Genomic DNA, 21,423 nt, shown 5'->3' with positions numbered 1-21,423 from the left:
GAATGTGCCCCGATTCTCTGTAGTCAACTAGAAGGGAAGGAGGAGGGCTTTGGGACTTCTAGCGGAAAGTGTTGTCTTGCCACTTCTCACAAATTCTCACTGTGTGGCTTTGGAAAACACACACTAAATTTTCCTACACTCTCGCACTTCTGTGACCAGAAGTGTGTGGGTGTCTCCCACCGCAACCCATTCTCTGACACCAGCTGGATGTCCTACAATTCAATTCAATTCTGACACCATCTACCTGCAGTTAGCATCAGATTCTGCAAGGAAAAGGGCTTATCTGACCTTACTCAGATTTCACCAGTGTTTTCCTTATTCTCTTTGCCCTGTGGATCACAAAAAATTTTTACAAATACAGAAAAGCTGAAAGGATAATACAATGGAGCCAGGCTCAGTGGCTCACGCCTGTAATCCCAGCACTTTGGGAGGCCGTAGTAGGAGGATCTATTGAGCCCAGAAATTCAAGACCAGTCTGGGCCACATAGTGAGACCCCCATTTCTACAAAAAATAAAAAAAAATTAGCCGGGCATGATAGATCATGCCTGTAGTCTCAGCTTCTTGGGAGGCTGAGGCAGGAGGATCGCTTGAACCTAGGAGTTTGAGGCTGTGGTGAGCTAAGATTATGCCATTGCACTCCAGCCTGGGTGATAGCATGAGACCCTGTTTCAAAAAAAAGAAAAAAAAAATTGAAATCTTGCTACCTGCCGCCTGAATTCATCAGTTGAAAGCACGTTGGCGTATTTGCTTCCGTCATGTGTCTCCAAGTATCTCTGTCTATACAGCCAACCCCTTTCAGTCAGTGAGAGACGGGGATGCACCTGCCCTCAGCTGTTCAGCAAATATCTCTGGGGAGGAAAGACATTCTCTGTTGGTCTTATTGCTCCATCAGAATGCACCAACCACCCCTCGTGCCATTTATATTCAGATTTCCTTCATTCTTTCCAAACTTTTATGTCCTTTTCAGCCATCACATTTGGGGGTTGTGTCTCTTTAATCTTTCTTTTTCTAAAATAAATCCATCACCATCACATTGTTTTGTTTTCTTTTCATAGCATTGCTTTTCAGTTTTTCTGAAGAGATCAATCCATAGCTTTTGTAGACTATCTCCCATTCTGGACTTTTTAAATGCTGCCTTGTAATATGCCTTTCAACTGGTTTCTTTATCCCCCTGTGTGTTCTGCAAACCAGAAGCTTGTTCTGAGATTCAAGCTCAACTCTTTGGCAAGAGTGTTTCAGTACTGGTGTTGAAAGCTTTCTGCTGTGTTACTTCAGGAGGCTGGGCATGTCGTGCTCACCCACTACTAGTGATGCTGAATTTGACCACTGGGTTAAAAGCTGGTAACTTCCAGATCCCTCCATTGTGAAAATATGTACCTCTTCCTACCTTTGCAATTATCAGATAACCTTTGGATGAAACTTTGAATCCACAAAAATGTGGACATGTCCTATTTCCCTAACAATCCTTCATTGGATGGGTTGAAAATCTATGGCTGGTCCTTGTCTATAATGGTTACTCCTTTGGCTGAGCAGAATGGAAATTTCCTAAGTCTAAGAGTCAAGTGCTTTGTCTTTAGTCTAAGAGCATTGGGAAGCCATTACAGAAATGGGTTCCATGTGATGTCTGGAAAGCATTGATGCCTTGATCAGATTTATCATTTGAAAAGTAAAGCGTGGGGACAACAAAGGACAAGGATGGACCTAAGTCCAGGTGCGAGAGGATGGCTGTTTTATTCAAGTGGGGACAGGGATGGAAAGGTGCAGACAGAGTTATGACATGATCTTGCCTCTGAAATAGATGGATGGCTATTGTTAGAGCAGCCTGCTTGTTGTATAAGACATCCTGTGAATAGTCAAACTAAAACATGCAGCCGGGCACAGTGGCTTACACTTGTAATCCCAACACTTTGGGCGGCCGAGGCAGGAGGATTTCTTGAGCCCAGGAGTTCAAGACCATCCCGGGCGATATAGCAGGATACCATCTCTACTAAAAATTAAAAAACTAGCCAGGCATGGTGGTGCACACCTGTGGTCCCTGGATACTCAGGATACTGAAACAGGAGGATCACTTGTGTCCCAGGGTTAAAGCTGCAGTGAACTAAGATCGTGCCACTGCACTCCAGCCTGGGTGAGGGAGTGAAATGAATAAATAAAATAAATAGAAACTAAAACTAAAAAATGCAACAGGAATAAATCCACGTTGAATGATGAAATTTTTACAAAATACCCCTTGTTGACTTGGAGACCCTAGTGGAACAGTCTGGTAAGCCTCGTCAGCTGCTCGAGGCAAACAGTTGTTAGGGGCCACCGCCATGGCTAGTGAATTATGCAGAAAGCAAGGAAGACTTGCAGAGCCTCATCTCCCACTAGATGCAGCATTTTGTTTGATCAGCAAAGTACCAAAATTTAACAGCTGAGCCATACTAATGAAGTATGGGACTGTGTCTCTTAGAAAAGAAAGAGAATTGGGAAAATATGCTTCTCTTCCAGAATAATAAAAACGAGAGCCTGTATCTCAATTATTAGGATTTGAGAAGTAATCATCAAGAAAGCCAGCAATTTCATGCAAATAGAGATGTGACTGAATTGCGGTACTCAGCCTACAAAATATGCAGCCTGGTCGTTAAAATGGGAAACTCTTGACAAAGTGAGGAAACTCAGTAGTGAAATATGAATTTCAATAATTAAACTGGAAAAGAAGCCATTTGTTGTGTCGGAAGGGAGGACTGGGATGCTCCCGCTCCTGAGATCAGGAGGACACAGCGCCCACATGCAGAGTTTGGAGGACATCTGGACTGACTTTTCCAACTTGATTTTGTCCAGGTCACTAATGTCTCCTAGACTGGAGGCATCCGCTCAAATAGAGTGATCAGGATCACTCATTTTATTTACGGTGGGGGCACAGCAAACTCCTCACACCGCGGACTTCACCTGCCAGAACCTGACTTGGCCATTAGAGTTGGAGAGAAAGTATGTTAACTTTGAACATTAGCTTGTTATTGTCATCAAATTTAACTTGTGCCTCTTTGCAGGAGCTGCTTATTTAGACCTTGTACTGGGAATTGCTTTCTTGGCTGCTTAAATTCTGTTCACCACCTTGGCCTTCACAGCCATTGCACCTAATTATGATTCAGGAGATTAAATAAATGAGAAATATCCACTCATTTGACGATCCTGACCACGGCCTCGCTTTTCTAAGACAGTTCTTGGTTGCCTTTTCCTTTCCCATCTCGGGTGTTGTGTGAGTTTGGGGCTACCAGGGATGTGTGCTTTTTGGGATAGCCACTTGTTTTGTTCAGGTTAGCTCAGGGCACCTGTCAAGCTCTCGAAAGTAGGAAATCTTCTAATTCTGATACACACATAGTGGACAGCCCCTAGGAACTGGCTGCCCCTTCCTGATGCCAGGCATATTCTTATTGGCATGGAAGCAGGGTAGAGCAACTGGGTGTGTCCCGAACCCTGATTCTTTTCAGTTGCCCTGCAAAGTACAGAGCATCATCTAAGACACTAGAAGCGTAACTCGATAGCTTTTGGGGATGTAGCTGCCATCTAGGAGAGTTTGGCAACATGGCCATCCACTCAAATGGTTTACTGTGTGCCGAATCTGTGCAGATGGTCAGGAGTTCCTATTGGAGCCTTTCATTTTGAAATTCCATGAGAGAAAGGAACAGACAGTAGTATCCTGTATTCAACCTGAAATCATGTCCTGTTCATCATGAAAAATGGATTTAGAGCAAACATAAGAAAAAGCTGTAACCTGCAAGCCTTGTTTGTAAAAATTATATTTTCCTAGAAGCAAAAAGGATTTGAATGCCTATTCCTAACCTTTGGGGATTTACTCTTTAACTATTAAAGAGACATGCTCAGGGACTATTTCAGAATATATTCTTGAAGAAGCCAGCTCAGACAGGAGGTGCTCGGCTAAACAGAAAGACAGGTCTAATTCACAGCTCCTGTGAAATGTATCTTCATTACTTTTCAGGATGTTTTCATTTGGCCCTTAAAAATGGCGTCTTTTATAATCTAATCATCGATGGGGGGTGTATCGTTTTTACCTTTTTCTTGGTGGGCCATTTCAGTGTTTTGTTTTTTTTTATTTCAGGATTTCCTAATGGAAACATTCATCATGTTTAAGAACCTCATTGGAAAGAACGTTTACCCCTTCGACTGGGTGATCATGAACATGGTGCAAAATAAGTAAGTGTGGGGAGAATGGCTCTCACCTTTTCTATGGCTCCCAATTCATGTCTGCTGGGAACAGTGATGTTGCCTGGAGACCAAGCTGGCTTCAATAAAATGTTCTGCAAACGCTGTTCCTAACTCTGTGAGGCAAACAGTTCTAGGGAGACATGGACTCTGAGTTTGTGGTGACTTCCTTATGACAACACAGGGCTCTAGCTGTAAGAACTTGAGCTTCATCCCCTGGAGAAAAACAGCCTGGACCTGGATCTCCCATAGCTGTCGTCATGGGCACACGGGCTCTGCTCGGCGTCGCTTTGCGCTCACATGTTACCCACATGTTTTTATCAGCCCTAGCCACCGTCAGCTCCATGCAAGAGGCTTTTGTAGAGTGTTGACATTTCACGTATTTCAGTTTTTTTAATCATGAGCATTTTCTTCTTACTCATTCAGTATTGAACTTGTGCCTTGTTTATCATCTCCAGTGAGGGCTGTTGGTTAATTTTCTAGTACACCGGCTTTTATCATTTCTGTGAGCACTAACAATGACCGTAGAATTCTCAGTCACATGGGATTTTTAAAAAGAACTTTCTGTTCATCTCTGTTTTTCTTTCTCATTGCAGTTTTTATGGAGATAATTGTGGGTTCGTGTGCAGTTGTAGGAAGTCATAGAGATCTTGTGTATAAGGGAGTCGATGATGCAATTCACTGATCTTACTCGGATTTCCTCAGTTTAATTTGTATTCATTAGTGTTTGTATTGAGTTGTGTGCAGTTTCACCACTTGTATATACTGTGGACTCCACCACAGTGAAGCCACTGAGCGTTTCCATCGCCACAAAGGTTCTGCTTGTTGCCCAATTATAGCCACATATACCTCTCCCCTCCCCGCCCCACCATCCCTAAGCTCTCTCAACCACTCATTCGTTCTTCATTTGTATAATTGCTTCATTTCAAAAATGTTACATAAGTGTAATCATACTGTATATATGCTTTTAGCGCTGGCTGTTTTCACTTTGCTTAATTCACTGGAGATCCATTTAGGTTGCTGCCTGTATCAATAGCTTATTCCTTTTTATTGCTGGGTAGTGTTCTGTGGTACGACTGGACCAAGTGTGATGAACCATTTTCCTGTTGGAGGACGTCTGGGCTATCCCCAGCTTGTGGCTCTTATGAATAAAGCTGCCAGCAGCCTTCGTGCGGCTGTTTTTGGGTGAACATGAGTTTGTTTCTGTGGCATATATGCCTTTGTGGACAAATGCTGGGTTGTCGGGTAATTGCACATTTCATGACATAGGAAACTGCCAATCTATGGCTGAACCGTTTTACATTCCCACCAGCCATGTGAGTGATTCGGTTTGTCTGCATCCAGCCTTTGCTGTTGACACTGTTTTTTATTTTAGCCATGCTGGTAGGTGTGTAGTGTATCTCCCTAGGAGATATACTACATTTGAATTTTCTGTGATGGCTTTGCCTCTTTTTCATGCCTGTTGTCCTTCCCTTCAACAAATCCAAAGCAGCACGACCTTTCCTTTGGCCTCCTCTGGGTTTTGCTGCTTTCTGGGGCAGCAGAGACAGATTGGCCTTGTGTACCATGGCTGCAGGAGTCCTGCAAACCTCCCTGAGGGGTAAGCGTGAGGGAGGGAGTGATGTTCACCCCACGTCAGATGTTACTGAGGTTGAAGTCTCCTTCCACACATCAAAGACGGCATTTGAGAGTAGATGGTGAGGACGCCCCGGAGACCCTGGCATTGCTGTATCCTTAGCCCTGGCCCAGGGACCAGAGTGGGGGTCCTGGCCTCTGCTCCTTCTCACCCTTCCACCTGCTGGGTGACTTTCAATTATTCCTGTGGCCATCTCTCAGCTTCCAAGTCGTCCTCTAGAAAATGATGGACTTAAAATAAAGCGCTGGTCTTTTCCCTTTTTCTCTGTCAGGATGAACTTTTGTGATGGACAGTCTAGATTTCCTCTGATGAGCTCTATAGCGTTGTGTTTTTAATGGCTGTATTTTGCACATAGAGAAAACAAGCAAACACACCAGCAACAAGGATCAAAACCCCCGCCGCCCTGGAGCTATAGATCACATGACATCATTGGCCAGGAGCAGAGGTGTGGCTGAACAGGCCCCTGAGCACAGGGTGTGGAGGCGGCCTGGCCTGGTGGATGCCGTGCTCTGCCTCCTGACTCCTCCACATGTAGACCTGACCTTCAGGTCTCCCAGCGGAGCAGCACATCCTGGCTGTCAGGCTGTAGACTCTGTGGCCCTGGGTGAGCACTGCGCCGACAGAGGTCAGGTGGGACGGGCTCCCTGAGGTTGCATTCATGTCGCTTCTACTCCGAAGGTCTCCTGTTTAGGAGGGCATAGTCAAAATCTACTTATTTTATGATTTTTTTCTTTCTTTTTTTTTTTATTATCAAGAGCCTGTTTTCAGTTGGAATATTGTGGCCGCATCATTCTCTCTTCCTACTTCACTGTTTTCCTCCTGCCACCAACCCTGCACTACATAAGGGTTGCTGCAGCACTGGCCGCAGTGCAGAGCCACACAGTCACTAAGTAAGTGGTCTGGGGCTCAACCCTGGGAGTGCTATGGTTCTGGTTCCCTTCTCCAGAGACCTTGTCCATCTTCTCCTGGGATATTCTGTTGTTTGTGGGGTGAGCAGGTGGCTTGATCCACATTCCTTGGAATCGTGAATTCACTGCAAACCAGTGGCAACCTTCCCCGGCCAGCACCCCTCCTCACTAGAGCCCCTCCACAGGGCACGGTGCCTGACACAGGTACACGCACTGCAGCAGCAGGTTGGTGCGGTGGCGTTTGGGACCAAAGCCTTTCCGTCTTAGAAACAGGGAAGAGAGTCTTTTGTTTTGAGGACAGGGAAACCCTGTGGGAGAAGCCACAGTGCTCAGTGTCCTCTCAGCGGTTGATTGGATGAGACTTCTGAGGATAAAGTCTACCTTGGTGATAATAAAGTCCACCTTGTTCTCTTGCTCATCGTGTACACAGACCGCAGCTGCAAAGGCGTCTTGACAAGGGAAGCAGCCTGAATGTAAAATCCTACAGTTTATTTTCTTTTTTACATAAAATGTTATGCTGAACCGTCTCATCAAGGATTCTAGTTCTCTGAGGCCAGGTCGTTGGGCAGCCAGTGTTTCCTCCATGGGAGCTTCCTGCAGAGAAGTGGTGTGTGCCTGTGGATGTGCCCGTGCTCATCTCTGTGTGTGCCTGCATGTGTGTGCATGTGGGTGTGTGTGTGTACCAGTGCTCATCTGTGTGTGTACCCGTGCTCATCTGTGTGTGTACATGTGGGTGTGGGTGTATACCTGCATGTATGTGCATGTGGGTGTGTGCACCCGTGCTCATCTGTGTGTGTGCATGTGGGTGTGGGTGTGTACCTGCATGTGTGTGCATGTGGGTGTGGGTGTGTACCCGTGCTCATCTGTGTGTGTACATGTGGGTGTGGGTGTGTACCCATGCTCATCTGTGTGTGTACATGTGGGTGTGAGTGTGTACCCGTGCTCATCTGTGTGTGTACATGTGGGTGTGAGTGTGTACCCGTGCTCATCTGTGTGTGTACATGTGGGTGTGGGTGTGTACCCGTGCTCATCTGTGTGTGTACATGTGGGTGTGGGTGTGTACCCGTGCTCATCTGTGTGTGTACATGTGGGTGTGGGTGTGTACTCGTGCTCATCTGTGTGTGTACATGTGGGTGTGGGTGTGTACCTGCATGTGTGTGCATGTGGGTGTGTGTGTGCACCCGTGCTCATCTGTGTGTGTGCATGTGGGTATGGGTGTGTACCTGCATGTGTGTGCATGTGGGTGTGTGTGTGCACCTGTGCTCATCTGTGTGTGTACATGTGGGTGTGTGTGTGCACCCATGCTCATCTGTGTGTGTACATGTGGGTGTGGGTGTGTACCCGTGCTCATCTGTGTGTGTACATGTGGGTGTGGGTGTGTACCCATGCTCATCTGTGTGTGTACATGTGGGTGTGGGTGTGTACCCGTGCTCATCTGTGTGTGTACCTGCATGTGTGTGCATGTGGGTATGGGTGTGTACCTGCATGTGGGTGTGGGTGTGTACCCGTGCTCATCTGTGTGTGTACCTGCATGTGTGTGCATGTGGGTGTGGGTGTGTACCCGTGCTCATCTGTGTGTGTACATGTGGGTGTGGGTGTGTACCCGTGCTCATCTGTGTGTGTACATGTGGGTGTGGGTGTGTACCCGTGCTCATCTGTGTGTGTACCTGCATGTGTGTGTACATGTGGGTGTGAGTGTGTACCTGCATGTGTGTACATGTGGGTGTGGGTGTGTACCCGTGCTCATCTGTGTGTGTACATGTGGGTGTGGGTGTGTACCTGCATGTGTGTACATGTGGGTGTGGGTGTGTACCTGCATGTGTGTGCATGTGGGTCTGGGTATGTGTACCCGTGTGCTGAGGTGTTGGTTTCAAGGAAAGGCACTTTTATTTGCAGAGATTCTGACTCAGAAGCTCAAACAAACCCATATTCCTATCCCAGTTGACACACTGAGCAGAAACAAGTTCCCAAGGTCACGCAGCACAAGAGTCAGCCACGGAAGAGGCATTTTAGGTCCCGATTGGAGTTGGTCACTGGTAACTGTAACTTTTATTCCCACATCCTTCTCTCAAATGCTGCCCTTTGTGTTGAATAAACAAGATGAATGTTTAGAAGCGGGATCAGGTGGGTGTTTGAAGAAGGTTATTGCCTCCCTGTGGTCAGATACTTGACACTGTCTGGAGACAGCTGGTTGGAAGACCCTTAAGTATTCTTTGACACCTTTGCTTCAATACCAGCTTCAAAATTCAATACCAGCTTCAAAATGAAGGGTTTGCGTCCCTTTCCCTGTGCGCACGCATTCTCTGTGAGGCAGTGCGCGTCCGCACTGTGGAGCCTAGAGTGAGCTAACACTGGGCATGCCTTCCAGCACCAGTCCCTGCCGTGGGGCTATCATAGGCCATCACATCCTGAATGCCCTCAGCAGCCCCCGGGACAGCTGCTGTGTTTATGTCCGCTTTACACATGAGAAAATTGAGGCATGAAGGTCGGGTCACTTGCCAGAAGACACAGAGCTGGGCGGTGTTAGTGCCAAAACTTAAATCCAGAGCATCCACCCCAGAGCCGCGCCTGAGCCACCCAGCTATGCTGCCTGTTGGTCTTAAGTAGGTCTCCTGTTTCCCAAGAGAGTGTTAGGAGTTTTTGTTTTGTTTTTATTCGAGTGTCCATAAAACATAACAACTTTCCATAAGGTTTACTGCTTACATGAGTGAATTTTGAGCATGGAATTCATTACATTGCTACTTACTTTCTTCACCTTTAGAAGGGTATGCACCATTTATTAATGTGCTTCATACAAGCCAATCTTGCTGTGCAGTCTAGAAAAATCACATCTCCCTAGTATTGTCATAAAGTAATCCCCTTATGGAAATTACAGATACCATATTCTATGTCTTTATCTACCTGCCAGATATGTGTATCTATATCGCATCTTACTAGATTAACATTTTATATGTTGCCACACTTCCCTGCTTCCTCCACCCCTTAACAAGCACCAGAGACTTCCTTGCCTCGGCTGGATGAGCAGTGGTTCCAGAAGCTTCTGGAGTCTGTTTCAGTTTTAATGGCACAGTTGGACATGTAGTTTTACCACCTATGGCTTAGAAATGGACAAAATCAGCCTCTGTGGTCTCTTATATTCGTACGCTTGTTTATCTTTGTCTCTGTGAACATACCTTTCCTCGATACATGGGGCTTGTAAAATGTAATTAAAGACAATATCTATTAGTTTTGGTGATAAGACTTGTAAATCAAGAATCAAAATCATAGGATTTAATGAATATCCCAAAGGACGGTGTTCACTCGGTTGTTATGTTCAAGATGGGAACTGATTGGCGATGGCCTGACATTATAGCTCTGCTCTAGGATATGAGAGTGCCAGATGGCAAGATGACATTTAAGATGAGCACAGCACAGAGAGAGTAGAAGTGTGCTTGTGTGCTAGCACCCAGAAGTGCTTTATAATCTTCCCAGAGGGGAACAGCTGCTAAGTTTTCACTGAAGCTCTCAGGTTCTGTTGGAAGCACAGACCTTTCCCTGTTGGCACCTACATACTGGTATCCATCCTGGAACTCTTATTAGCTGACTTTCTCAGATTCACGCTTTGTGTGTGCAGCATAGTCTAAGGGCCAGCAGTCATTCCATGGCTATCCTAGAGTTGTCCTTGGTTGTTAATGAGAATATGACCACTTGCTTGAATTTGTGTGTCTCTTCTAGCCTTAGGGTTTGCCTTAGTGCTCCAGTAGGGTGCTTGAGTTTATGTACTAATAACCCCTAGTAGAATTTTAAGTGATAGGAATGACCTGGTAGGAAGTGAGTCAGCCAGGTAAACTGAATCCCTTTGTCACCTCGAAGAAACCGTTTCTTATTAACTGCCTTACTTTTGCTTGAGAAACGCATTTCTACAACATGTAGTGGCTGAGAGAGAGGCCAGTACTGAATGTATTCCCCTGTTTCTGGAATTAGACTTTCTTGTTCATAATGACTACATAGTGTGTAACAAAACCTTATCCACAGTTCTCAGCTACTCAGACTTGTACCAGAATTTTTAAAAATTCAACTACTCCAGCTCACAACTTCCCTAGTCCTCCCTGCCTACCGTACCCTCTGCTCTCAGGATAATAAAGACATGAAACCAGCATTTGCATTTCCTCAGAGCTAGTGTGGTTTGCATCTGGGATTATCAGTTGCTTCCAGGCATTCCTCTCTGTTGGCATAGGTTTTGTGTTTGAGACTTCCTGTTCGTTTTCAGGCTAGGCTGGGACCTACCGGAAATAACGATTAGGGTTTTGAAGCCCACACACTTTCACAGAGGACGTGGTATGTCTTGCAAGTAAAGGTTCATAGAACATGATTATAAAATAGAACATGTAAAATTGTAGAGAAAACGACGCTTTCTAGAAGTCATAATACTCAAAGCTAACTGCAAGATAAAACGTAAAGGCAAATAAGACGGTTGCCGGGTTCTCACTAGATGGTGAAAATGATCCTTGCCATTTACCAGGGGAAGCTGGTGGTTCACAATGTAGTTGTTTGTTTTTTGGTTTTTTGTTTGTTTGTTTTTCTGAAACAGGGTCTCACTCTGTTGTCCAGGCTGGAGTGCAGTGGCAGGATCATGGCTCACTACAGTCTTTACCTACTGGATTCAAGCAGTCCTCCCAGCTGAGCTTCCCAGGTAGCTGGGACTACAGGCACATGCCACCGTGCCCAGCTAATTTTTTGTGGGCTTAGTTTTTTGGAGAGATGTTGTTTCGCCATATTGCCCAGGCTGGTCTTGAACTCCTGGGCTCAAGTGATCCACCTGCCTTGTCCTCCCAAAGTGCTGGGATTACAGGCATGAGCCACCACACCCGGCCATGATGTAGATCTTTATATAGGAGACACTGATCAAGAGAAGATCATAGGGAAGGAATCAGTTGAGAATTCAAAATTCTGCCCATAGAAAACAGAAGAGATTATTCTTTCAGTTAGGAAATGCGTAAGATGTTACCAGTCAGCATGTTGGTTATATCAATGGCTGGTTATGATTGGACTTGTCTGAAAGACTAGCTCATCAAATTAAAGGGATTTAGCTGACCTGCTCCATTTAGTCTTGTCTAGTCATTGACCATTTCAACATTGAAGATTGTCAGTCAAAAACTATTGTTTGGTTTTGTTCTATCTTCAATCAATTAATCTTATACTTGTCCTTTCACACTTTGAAATTTCATCCCTATTTGGAGTTTGTGAGATCATGCTGCTATTTATTTCCAGTGTCTATGTGTTACACATGTAAAAAAAAAAAAAAAAAAAAACCATGGCCATATGGAGACCGTCCCAAACAGATCAGGATGATGCTTGCAGTCTGCAAAGAGTGGAGGATTTTGATCTCTTGACTGCATTTTGACGACCACCTTGGCTCATTTCTCTGTGGCCTCTCCTCCTCTCCCCATGATTCGTCCTTCTTTCAGCCAGGAAGTGTTTTCCTCAATCCACTGACGTGGCGTATTGCATTTTCACCAGCCTGACATCCTAAAGCACCACTTGCCTTAGGATGGGAGAGAGGGAAGAGTTAGCGCCCATGTGCAGGGGACCTGCCCCCAGGACCATGGCACCAGTGGCAGCCTATGGATGGCTGAGTCAGGAGGATTGCCTGTTTTCTTTCCTCTTCTACCTCCGTCCAGAGAAGCACCTCTGCATCCCAATTAAGGGTGCATAGTTGAATATTCTTTGTGCGGGTTGAAATCACGGTTATACAGCATTTGGGACTTGAGAAACTCTTGGATTATTACTTCTTAACATCTTGTTTCCTTTCTTTGAAGCCTGGATTTTAGTTGATATTGTGACTTCTCATTTAATTTATTTTTAAAATTTATTGGTTTACTATGGAGGTTTTGCACATCCAATGGCTTGATGAGTTTAGGCACACTTTAGAATTATTTTTTTCCTATGAAACAGTATACAGCAGTTGTTGACAGAAACACTGTCGAAACACAACTAGCTAAGTACCAACACACACACACACACACACACACAGACCATACTGACTATACATTTTGCTTTGTGCCGAGAGATGTTTCAAGCATAAAATAGACAGGGCCTTTGGCTTTGGTCCTCATAACATGAAGTGCCTCCTCTGGCATTAAGTGCCAGCGGGATGCGGTATTAACACCAGCCAGGTGCTCACAATGAGATGTGCATGGTCTCTGAGAATTTGGGGTGAAAAAAAATAGCAATTCAAAGTCAGTATAGTGAAAACATTCTGGAATGAAAATTTCCCTAGAGTTCTCCATACCTGCATTTTACTACAGCTCATACGCTTAACAATACTGCTCTTTGAGCCGTCTTCCTCTCCAAGCACTGGCCTAACCTGAGACATTTCACAGCCCAGAGCCCCCAGTTGGCAGGCCCCACGGCCCCAGGTCTGCTTCCTAGGTTGGTTAACTTGGGCCGTACCTGAGTGCATTTCTGGCAAGTCACCCGGAGAAACACATGAGACTTTTTTGGGGGCTGTGTTGGCCATTGTGACGCATCAGGATTTCAAGACAGATACTGACTTGGATCCAGTAATGATGCTCTGGACCTTGCAGCAGGAAAAGGACCCCACTGGGGCTACATTGCTACGTCTATCTTTTAGTTTTTCCTTCACAGATTGCTTTTAGAGAGGACACAGGCACATTGGCAGTTCTCTGTCAGCAGCTTTTGGGCCTAGGTATGGTTGCATTTGGTGTATCAGAGCCCGCCGCACCTTGGGATGGAAACTGACCTATGACCAAATGCTACCTGTTGGAGTTCTGTTCATTCTTCAGGCATGGTCATAAATTATTTCAGATACTTTCCGTACCAGTTATTCTATGGCATGGCTGCTTTTGCTCGTTGCTTAATAACTAAAGCAAATAATTTCCAGAGTTTTACCTGGTTGTTTATAACCAAGGTAGTGCACATAGCCTAGATATTTTAAACTGTGTCGTCTTATTCAGATTGCCTCTTTTAAATTTTAATTGAGAGATGAAAAATCAAGCTACTCTCAAAGGAGTGGCGGTGATGAAGAGCTCTCTGCAGGACTCTCATTTAGGGAAGCTCGCTTTAGAGGAAGGTTTGAAAAGGGCAAAGTCTGTTTAAGAATTCTCAGAGACCATGCGCACCTCGTCGGGAGTGCCTGGCTGGTACGGATGCCTTATCCCGCTGGCACTTAATGCCAGAGGAGGCACTTCACGTGATGAGGACTGAAGCCAAGTGCCCTCTCTGTTTTATGCATGAAACATCCCTCCGCACAAAGCAAAATGGAGGAAATACAGTTTATTACGATCCTCCTCCGGATCCTCTCATGCTAAGTTTAAACCTCCTGTGCTACTGGGACTTGGAATAAAGTTTGTGCGGTATAGGACCCTCTGGTGTGATGCTTTTCTGTCTAGATCGGGAGGAGGAGGAAGTCATGGTAACTGAGTCCTCGCGGGCTTGCCGGGCAGAGTCTTCCGTGTCTTTTTGGTAGCTCTCAGTGAAGGACAGTTGTTTCCCCTAGAGGAAAATCGACAGTGTCCACACACATTGTTGGTGTCACAACTTGTGGGGAGAGGGCTGCTGGAATTAGTGAGTAGAAACCAGGGATGCTGCTAAACATCTTCTCATGCATGAGACAGCCCCCTGCCACAAAGAGTCATTTCATCCAAAATGTCACTAGTGTCTCCCTGTGATCGATGAAAAAAACAGAGTCTCAGTGATGCTAAGTAACCATTAGAAATATATAGAAATACATGTGCAGTGGCTCATGCCTGTAATCCCAGTACTTGGGGAGGCCGAGGGAGTTCGAGACCAGCCTGACCAATATGGTGAAACCCTGTCTCTACTAAAAATACAAAAAAAAAAATTAGCCGGGCATGGTGGCGCGTGCCTGTAGCCCCAGCTACTCAGGAGGCTGAGACAGGAGAATTGCTTGAACCCAGGAGGTGGAAGTTGCACTGAGCCGAGATCACATCACTGCACTCCAGCCTGGATGACAGGGAGACTCTGTCTAAAAAAAAAAAAAAAGAGAGAGAGAGAAATATGTGTGTTTTATTGCAGTGACTCTTTCTCTTTGTTTCCCCATTTCTCAGCCACCCTTCTCGGCCATATGACCTCAGCCAAACCTCTAGAACAAATAATAGCAGCTGCCTGCCGAACATAGGACTCATCTTCACTTATTAGGGGGCTGTCCGAGAATTGGAGGCAGTTTCCCCAAGTCACTCTGCCCGGGGCTGCGGTGTCTTTGCAGGACGAGATTCTTGTGGGCTTTGGTTTGGAGTGGTGGTTGGGAGCAAGATGGCATTGGAATCACAGTGACACCAATGTCCATGCCAGGGCTGCCTCCAGTCCTAGCTGGCATGTGGGACATGCGTTGAAAATATTAGCAAGAGCCTGTTCTCAGGGTGCTTGGGCTGCCAGCTCCTGTACCCCCATTCCGCTGAGCCTGGGCTGAAGCAGTAGCCATATGCCTTTCCTCTCTACCTCTGCCAGCCAGAGGCCACCTTCAGTGCAAGGGTTGAGAGCGGAGCCCTGGAGTCAGCTTGTCAGGTCAAATCCATGCTCCACCACTTGTGAGCTCTGTCAATTTAGTGTTTGGCAGATTTACCCCGTGCTGTAGTTTCTTCACCCATAAATTACAGACGGAAGTCAAGCCTTGCTGGAGTGTTTTGGGGGAATAAATGAGAAAGTACATGTGGGGTGCTTTGTTCAGAGCCTGACCTCCAGCGACCTTGCAACAAGCGGTGTCTGTAGCCACCTCCATTTTTATGAAGATATGATAGTATGTCAGTGTCCCTCTGAATCTGAGAATTGAGCCCACAGGTAGGGTGTGCAGCACAGACATTACCTTGGAGATTCAGAGCACTTTGTCCGTGTATTGAGAAGTTACTTTATAAAGAAATACAATTCTTTGCTTTCAGAGATTCACTCTCTTCTTGTGAGGGTATTTGTATTATTCAAATTACGGTTTTCCTTGATTTATAGGTAGTTAAGTCAACCCATTTTGCTTGCTGTTTTCCTAGAAGCAGCATTTGCAAATTGCTTTATGTGACACGGCTGACACACTGTCAAGCAGAGGTCTTGTGCAGTGTCTCTGTTCAGAAGCCAGTCACCAGAATGGTGGTCCTGTCTGCTCTGGCATCTTGGAAGGACAGAGCTGCAGTCCCCAGAGAGGATCCCGTGTCCCTCATGTGCAGGTGAGGTTCTGAGGTTCAGGGGGGTTGAATGAGTGGCTCTGGGGCCCCCTGTGTGAGTCGCAGGGCAGACTGGATTCAGGGAGGTTGAATGAGTGGCTCCGGGCGCCCTGTGTGAGTAGCAGCGCAGACTGCAGAACTGGTTGCTCCTAAGCCTCATTCAAGGCCAGGCAGATAAAATGTGAACAGTGACGCCTACCACCCATGCAGCTCCTTGGGAAGCCCCATTGGCATAACAAGAGTAGAGAGCTTGACAGGGAGGTCCTCAGTAAATGAATGCCAACTCCTGACCACGCTCAGTTTTGGTGACAGTAGGTGGCACTGTCTACAGGGCCTCACAGGAACCAGGGACTCCACCTGCCTCCTCTCCTTCTCCCACCCTTGGAGCCAGTCATACACGGGCCCGAGTGGATAGGACTAGAGTTCCTGAAGCCAGCTCCCCAGAGCCTCCTCCAAGCTGCCATCCTTCTCTCCTGTGGCAGGGGCGTCCTGCTCTCAAATCAGTGTACATCTCAGCCCTGGCCCCACCTCCACAGGCTCCTGATGTCTTGCAAGAAAAGCTAAGCAGAGACTTCCAAACGGTTTTGAACACAATTCCAGCGAAGAAAAACATTTCCGATCACTGCTCGACGCACTTCCCAACCCCATCGAGGTGTAACTGAGCGAGAATTCCTTACTATGTAGAACCCTCTGATGTTTTTATTCTGTTCTGTTCTGTTCTATTCCAGCCCATCCATTCTATCCCTTTTCACTAAATAAATAAATAAATAAATAAGTAAAATTTCACATTCTACCCATTCTATTGATTTCGTGCTCCACTGAATGAATCACAGCTGATGCCAGCCTGTGCCACCCAAAGCAGAAAATGCTGCATGGCTGACTTCCCCCCCTCCCCACCTCCCTCCCCCTCCCCCTCTCCCCTTCCTTCCTCCCTCCCTCCCTCTTTCTCAGTGTCCTTGCCTGCATGTGGTGTGGTCATTGTTTTTCATTTTAGCCATTCTCATGGGTGTGCAGTGGTGTGTAGGCAGGGGAGCTGCGTGCCTTCAACTTCTATAGGAGCCGCCATCTACCTTTCCAACAAGACTCCAGAGAAGGCTTCATTATTGTCTAGAATTGTTCATTCCACCTTTTTACACATCTCCACCCCTGCAAGCAGTATTCCTGTTGCTGTGCAGTCTCAATCATACTTTATACCATCAGACTGAGTTTTCTTTATCCAGTCTGGTGGTGTGTAGTGAGATTGTGTTAAACGCGCCTTTCCTTGATATCTGATTAGGTTGAGCACGTTTTTATTTATGAGAAATTATCATTATTATTATTTTCTCTTGTATTCAAGGCTCTTGTCCCATTTTTCTGTGCTTAGCAAGAGTTATATATAAGTGTGTGTGTGTGTGTGTGTATATGTTCTGGATAAGATCCTTTATACACATATACACATATATATATTTTATACATATATATTTATACACATATATATATTTATGTGTATAAATATATATATATGTTCTGGATAAGATCCTTGGGTCAGGTATGTGTGCTGTAGATTTCTTTCTCCACTCAGTGACTGGCAGGAATTTTTTTTTTTTTTTTTTTTGTCTCTTAATAGTGTTTTTTGTTGGGTGACATTTAAAATGTCTTTTGAAGATGCTTGCAGAAAGAACCTGAATGGACTCACCTGCTGGTGACTGTCTGGGTAGCAAGGTTCAGCATGCTTGCTATGTGGAAGCTTCACGAAATGCCATTTAAAAAATAAAATTATCTTCAAAACCACACATGCAATTCCACCATTCTTTGTCAAGTTCCTGCTATTTTTTCAACATAAAATTGGAAATAAAGTTGAATAATATACTGTCTCCATTTTCAAGGAAGCCTGACTGTGATATACTTAAATTTTTAAAAATTCACTTATGTAATACATCTTCAGGTCTATAAAGAAATGATAACATTTAATTATAATTTCTCCACAAAATCGAAATGTTAACAGCATTGTGACTTTTCTATACATTGTTTTTCATGCAGGACCCTTCTGTGTAGCATTTAATATTTGTCACGTGGGATTTTGTGCATTTATGCGTGGATCTTTGGCATTGGGGGAAATCTCTTCTGAACATCTCAGTGGCTGCACCGTGCACTGTCCCATTACCCAGCACACAGTAGGTGCTCAACAGGCAGTGACTGTGTAACTGCTGGGCTGAAAGAAGGCATATCCCTAGGAAATGTTCTAGGAACAAAGTGAACCAATAAAATACATGAAATACTTTTGTAGCAGTTCATTTCGGAGAATAAAGGGCAGTTACTCTTTTTATATTTGAGTCCACAAAGAAACAATTGCAGCTATAAATATGCAGTGAACAAATACCTCTTATTCTCTTTAAGGTCTATTAGCCAGAGCTAATTCCTTAATTGAATGTTGTTCTAAATTTACCACCCAAATGCACAAGGGCGATCTGTGTTGATCTGTGTTTGTCCGTTCCAGCCAACTGCATCACATCAGTTCCATCACAAGTGCAAGTTTTGCAGCGGCAGGAAGGCTGCTGGACACGACTACTTGCTGTTTTGTGGTCAACCTTTCCAATAAGACTTCAGAGAAGGTTTTTACTTAATACTGTACCTGTCAAATTCCCAGAGCTGCAAGTAAATTGAAGATACAAATTATGTTGTAAAGTGAAACATTTTGTGTTATTCTGCAGTGTGGTTGATTTAGGAAGAAAATGAACTCTGACAGCTTGATCTTTTCAGTTCAGTGGATTCTAATGGTTCAAAACAAAAGACCCGCACGGAAGCCTCTCTCCTCCATGCTCTGGCAGACACCACTGTGAACTGTTCTTCATGCTCAAACCTCGGCGGCCACTGGCTCCATGTCATGGACGCACAGAGTCCTAGGAAGAGAGAGATTGTGCTAAATGCTAATGTTTGTAAATATAAATATTAACCATACCCTGAAAGGGAAGGAGTTCTTTCACTCTCTGACGGATGTAGCTTTTAGCACCTGCCACTTTTCTCAGCATGCAGTCTAGTTTTTATAGACAGAAAAGATCACTTTTTCTAGTTTTTCTGATTTGCTGCTGTTGCCTCAGTGATATTGCTTGGGATGCAGAGGTTTGGCAAAGAAGGTTAGAGGAGCATCCCTGCATTAGTCCGTGTTCACGCTGCTGATAAAGACATACTTGAGACTGGGCAATTTACAAAAGAGTTTATTGGACTTTGCAGTTCTATGTGGCTTGGGAGGCCTCATCATCATGGGAGAAGGTGAAGGGCATGTCTCACATGGTGGCAGACAAGAGAAGAGAGCTTGTGCATGGAAACTCTTCTTTTTAAAACCCTCAGATCTTGTGAGACTTACTCACTCTCAAGAGACCAGAACAGCACAAAAGACCTGCCCCCATGATTCAGTTACTTCCCATCAGGTCCCTCCCACAACATGTGGGAATTCAAGATGAGATTTGGGTGGGGACACAGCCAAACCATATCAACCCCATTTCCTCTTCTGTTCTGTGATGACGGTGGACGGCCTCACCTTCTTTTCTTATTCTTTGTATTCAGGGGAGAACACTAAAGTAAAGTTTCCTGTAAGAGCCAGAAAATCCTAAGTTAACAAATTGAATTCTGCAATTGAGATGCAGTGGGTGGATGTAGGGCTGGGCTCTTTGGACCGAGGCTGGACCGTAAATACCTCCCAATTTGGTATTGCTTTGAGGAGCTTCCCAGCATTCGCCCTTCACCCTTTTGCTATGTGCCTTTGCCTTAGCTAAGGAAGTCTAGGCAGCTGTGCAGGATTTGATAGGTGGAAGCTTCAGCTTGGACTCTGGAAGTTCCCCACTCCCTGCTAACGCCAAGCTGGCTCCTTGCAGCTGTCCCCAGTGTCCCTTGGACTGTGGGGCCAGGAATCTGATTTGATTCTTCAAACTGAATGTTATTGCTTCACTGAAGTAAATGTGTAGCATTTACTTTATTTAAGTAAATGGCCATCTTATTGACATCTGATGCTGTAGCATATTGTGCAAAAGGTATTTTTAATTAGCTGTTAGCAGCTGAGTGCGGTGGCTCAGGCCTGTAATCCCAGCACTTCGGGAGGCTGAGGTGGACAGATTGCCTGAGCTCAGAAGCTTGAGACAAGCCTGGGCAACATGACACAACCCCATCTCTACTAAAAATAACAAAAATTAACTGGGTGTGATGGCACGCGCCTTGGTAGTCCCAGCTACTTGGGAGGCTGAGACAGGAGAATTGCTTCAACCTGGGTCGCAGAGGTTGCAGTGAGCCGAGATCGCACTGCTGCACTCCAGCCTGGGTTACCGAGGAGACTGTCTCAAAGAAAAAAAAAATAGCTATTAGCCTGCAGATGATTTGGAAATGGGACCTAAAAAGCAAGCTGATTGATAGATGTATTTATTTATGATATTCAGCCTAAGAATTAAGCTGGATTTAGAATAAAGTGTTTTTTTCTTATGAGATATGCTTGCAGGTAAACATAATCTGCATGTAATTCACAGGACCTTCCTTTTCAGAGCAGTATTCAAATAGCTGCGTGTCTGCCATGGACCGCGAGCTCCCAAAATACAGCGCATGATGAAGTGAGTTTCAAATACTGACAGAGACAGTAGAGAAAGGGCATGTCCTGGTCCTGGTTACCATTGATACTCTGCTTGGAGCTTGGATTTGGGGTGGTGTTTTAGCTTAAAGAAACCGTATATACCTCCAGTGAGAGAGACTTTTGATTGAAGAGGGACTGGAGGGAGCCCATGGAACCGAAAACAGGCCGGGCTTGCTGCGATAGCCCGCGTTCGTTTCGAGATGGAAAGTTGCTGGAAACTTTCAAACAGAGCACTGCTGTCACTGCCTGATGATTTTCAGAGACTGTTTGGGCCACTCTGTAGAGAGTAGGAGATTCATGTGCAAACTGGAGGGCCAGCGAGGGCTCTGGGGATAAGCTAGACCAGCGATGGCCATGTCTTTGGCCAAGGTAGCCACTGGGAAGAGGAAAACGATGAGAGATTTGGGGCGTGTTTTGGAGGCCACATGATCTTGTAAAAAGTAGATGTAAGAAGTGAAGAAAAATGAACAATCAAGGAAAATCTTAATATTTTTGGCTTGAGCCAGAAGTGATTGGTGGAAAGTTTAAAGATAAAGAAGCAGGCTTGCAAGATGGGAGTGTTCCTGAGCTCTGTTTTAGCCTAGTGCAGTGTTTCTCAACCTGCTTTATTATTTTTTTTTCCCCATTATGACCCTCCTAAGGAGAGGAGTAAATTAACTTCAAATTTAATTAAGAAGAGAAATTAAATGCTAAGGACTAAGAATTTGTGGGGTAGGGTGTGCTTTGGAGGACTACAAGCAGAATAATATCGAAAATGTTCTTTGCCCCCCTCCCAAGAATCAATTTCAGCCCCTTGGTGGAGATGCTTCCCCCAGTGTGGCTGTGTGGCCTGGTTCATTCTGAGGTGGCCAGATGGAGAAGTTTAGCTAGCAACCAGAAATTCTGCACTGACATTCAGAAGAAAGGTA

General features: G+C 45.2%; 1 protein-coding gene across 3 annotated transcripts in view; it reads left to right on the top strand.

The window, feature by feature from the left end:
* Positions 1–21,423, top strand: part of LOC105470532 (dedicator of cytokinesis 1) — a 546,684-nt gene that overhangs the window by 346,600 nt on the left and 178,661 nt on the right. For all 3 annotated transcript variants that reach the window (XM_011722623.3, XM_011722619.2, XM_071068926.1), the window contains exon 29: positions 4,104–4,198. In XM_011722623.3, coding sequence (XP_011720925.2) covers positions 4,104–4,198 — 95 coding nt within the window. The remainder of the gene's footprint in view (positions 1–4,103; positions 4,199–21,423) is intronic.

Source organism: Macaca nemestrina, chromosome 9 (genome assembly GCF_043159975.1).
Source record: "Macaca nemestrina isolate mMacNem1 chromosome 9, mMacNem.hap1, whole genome shotgun sequence".
In the NCBI taxonomy this organism is placed as follows: domain Eukaryota; kingdom Metazoa; phylum Chordata; class Mammalia; order Primates; family Cercopithecidae; genus Macaca; species Macaca nemestrina.
Note: the sequence above shows the minus strand (reverse complement) of the source record. Positions and strands in the feature narration are given on the sequence as shown.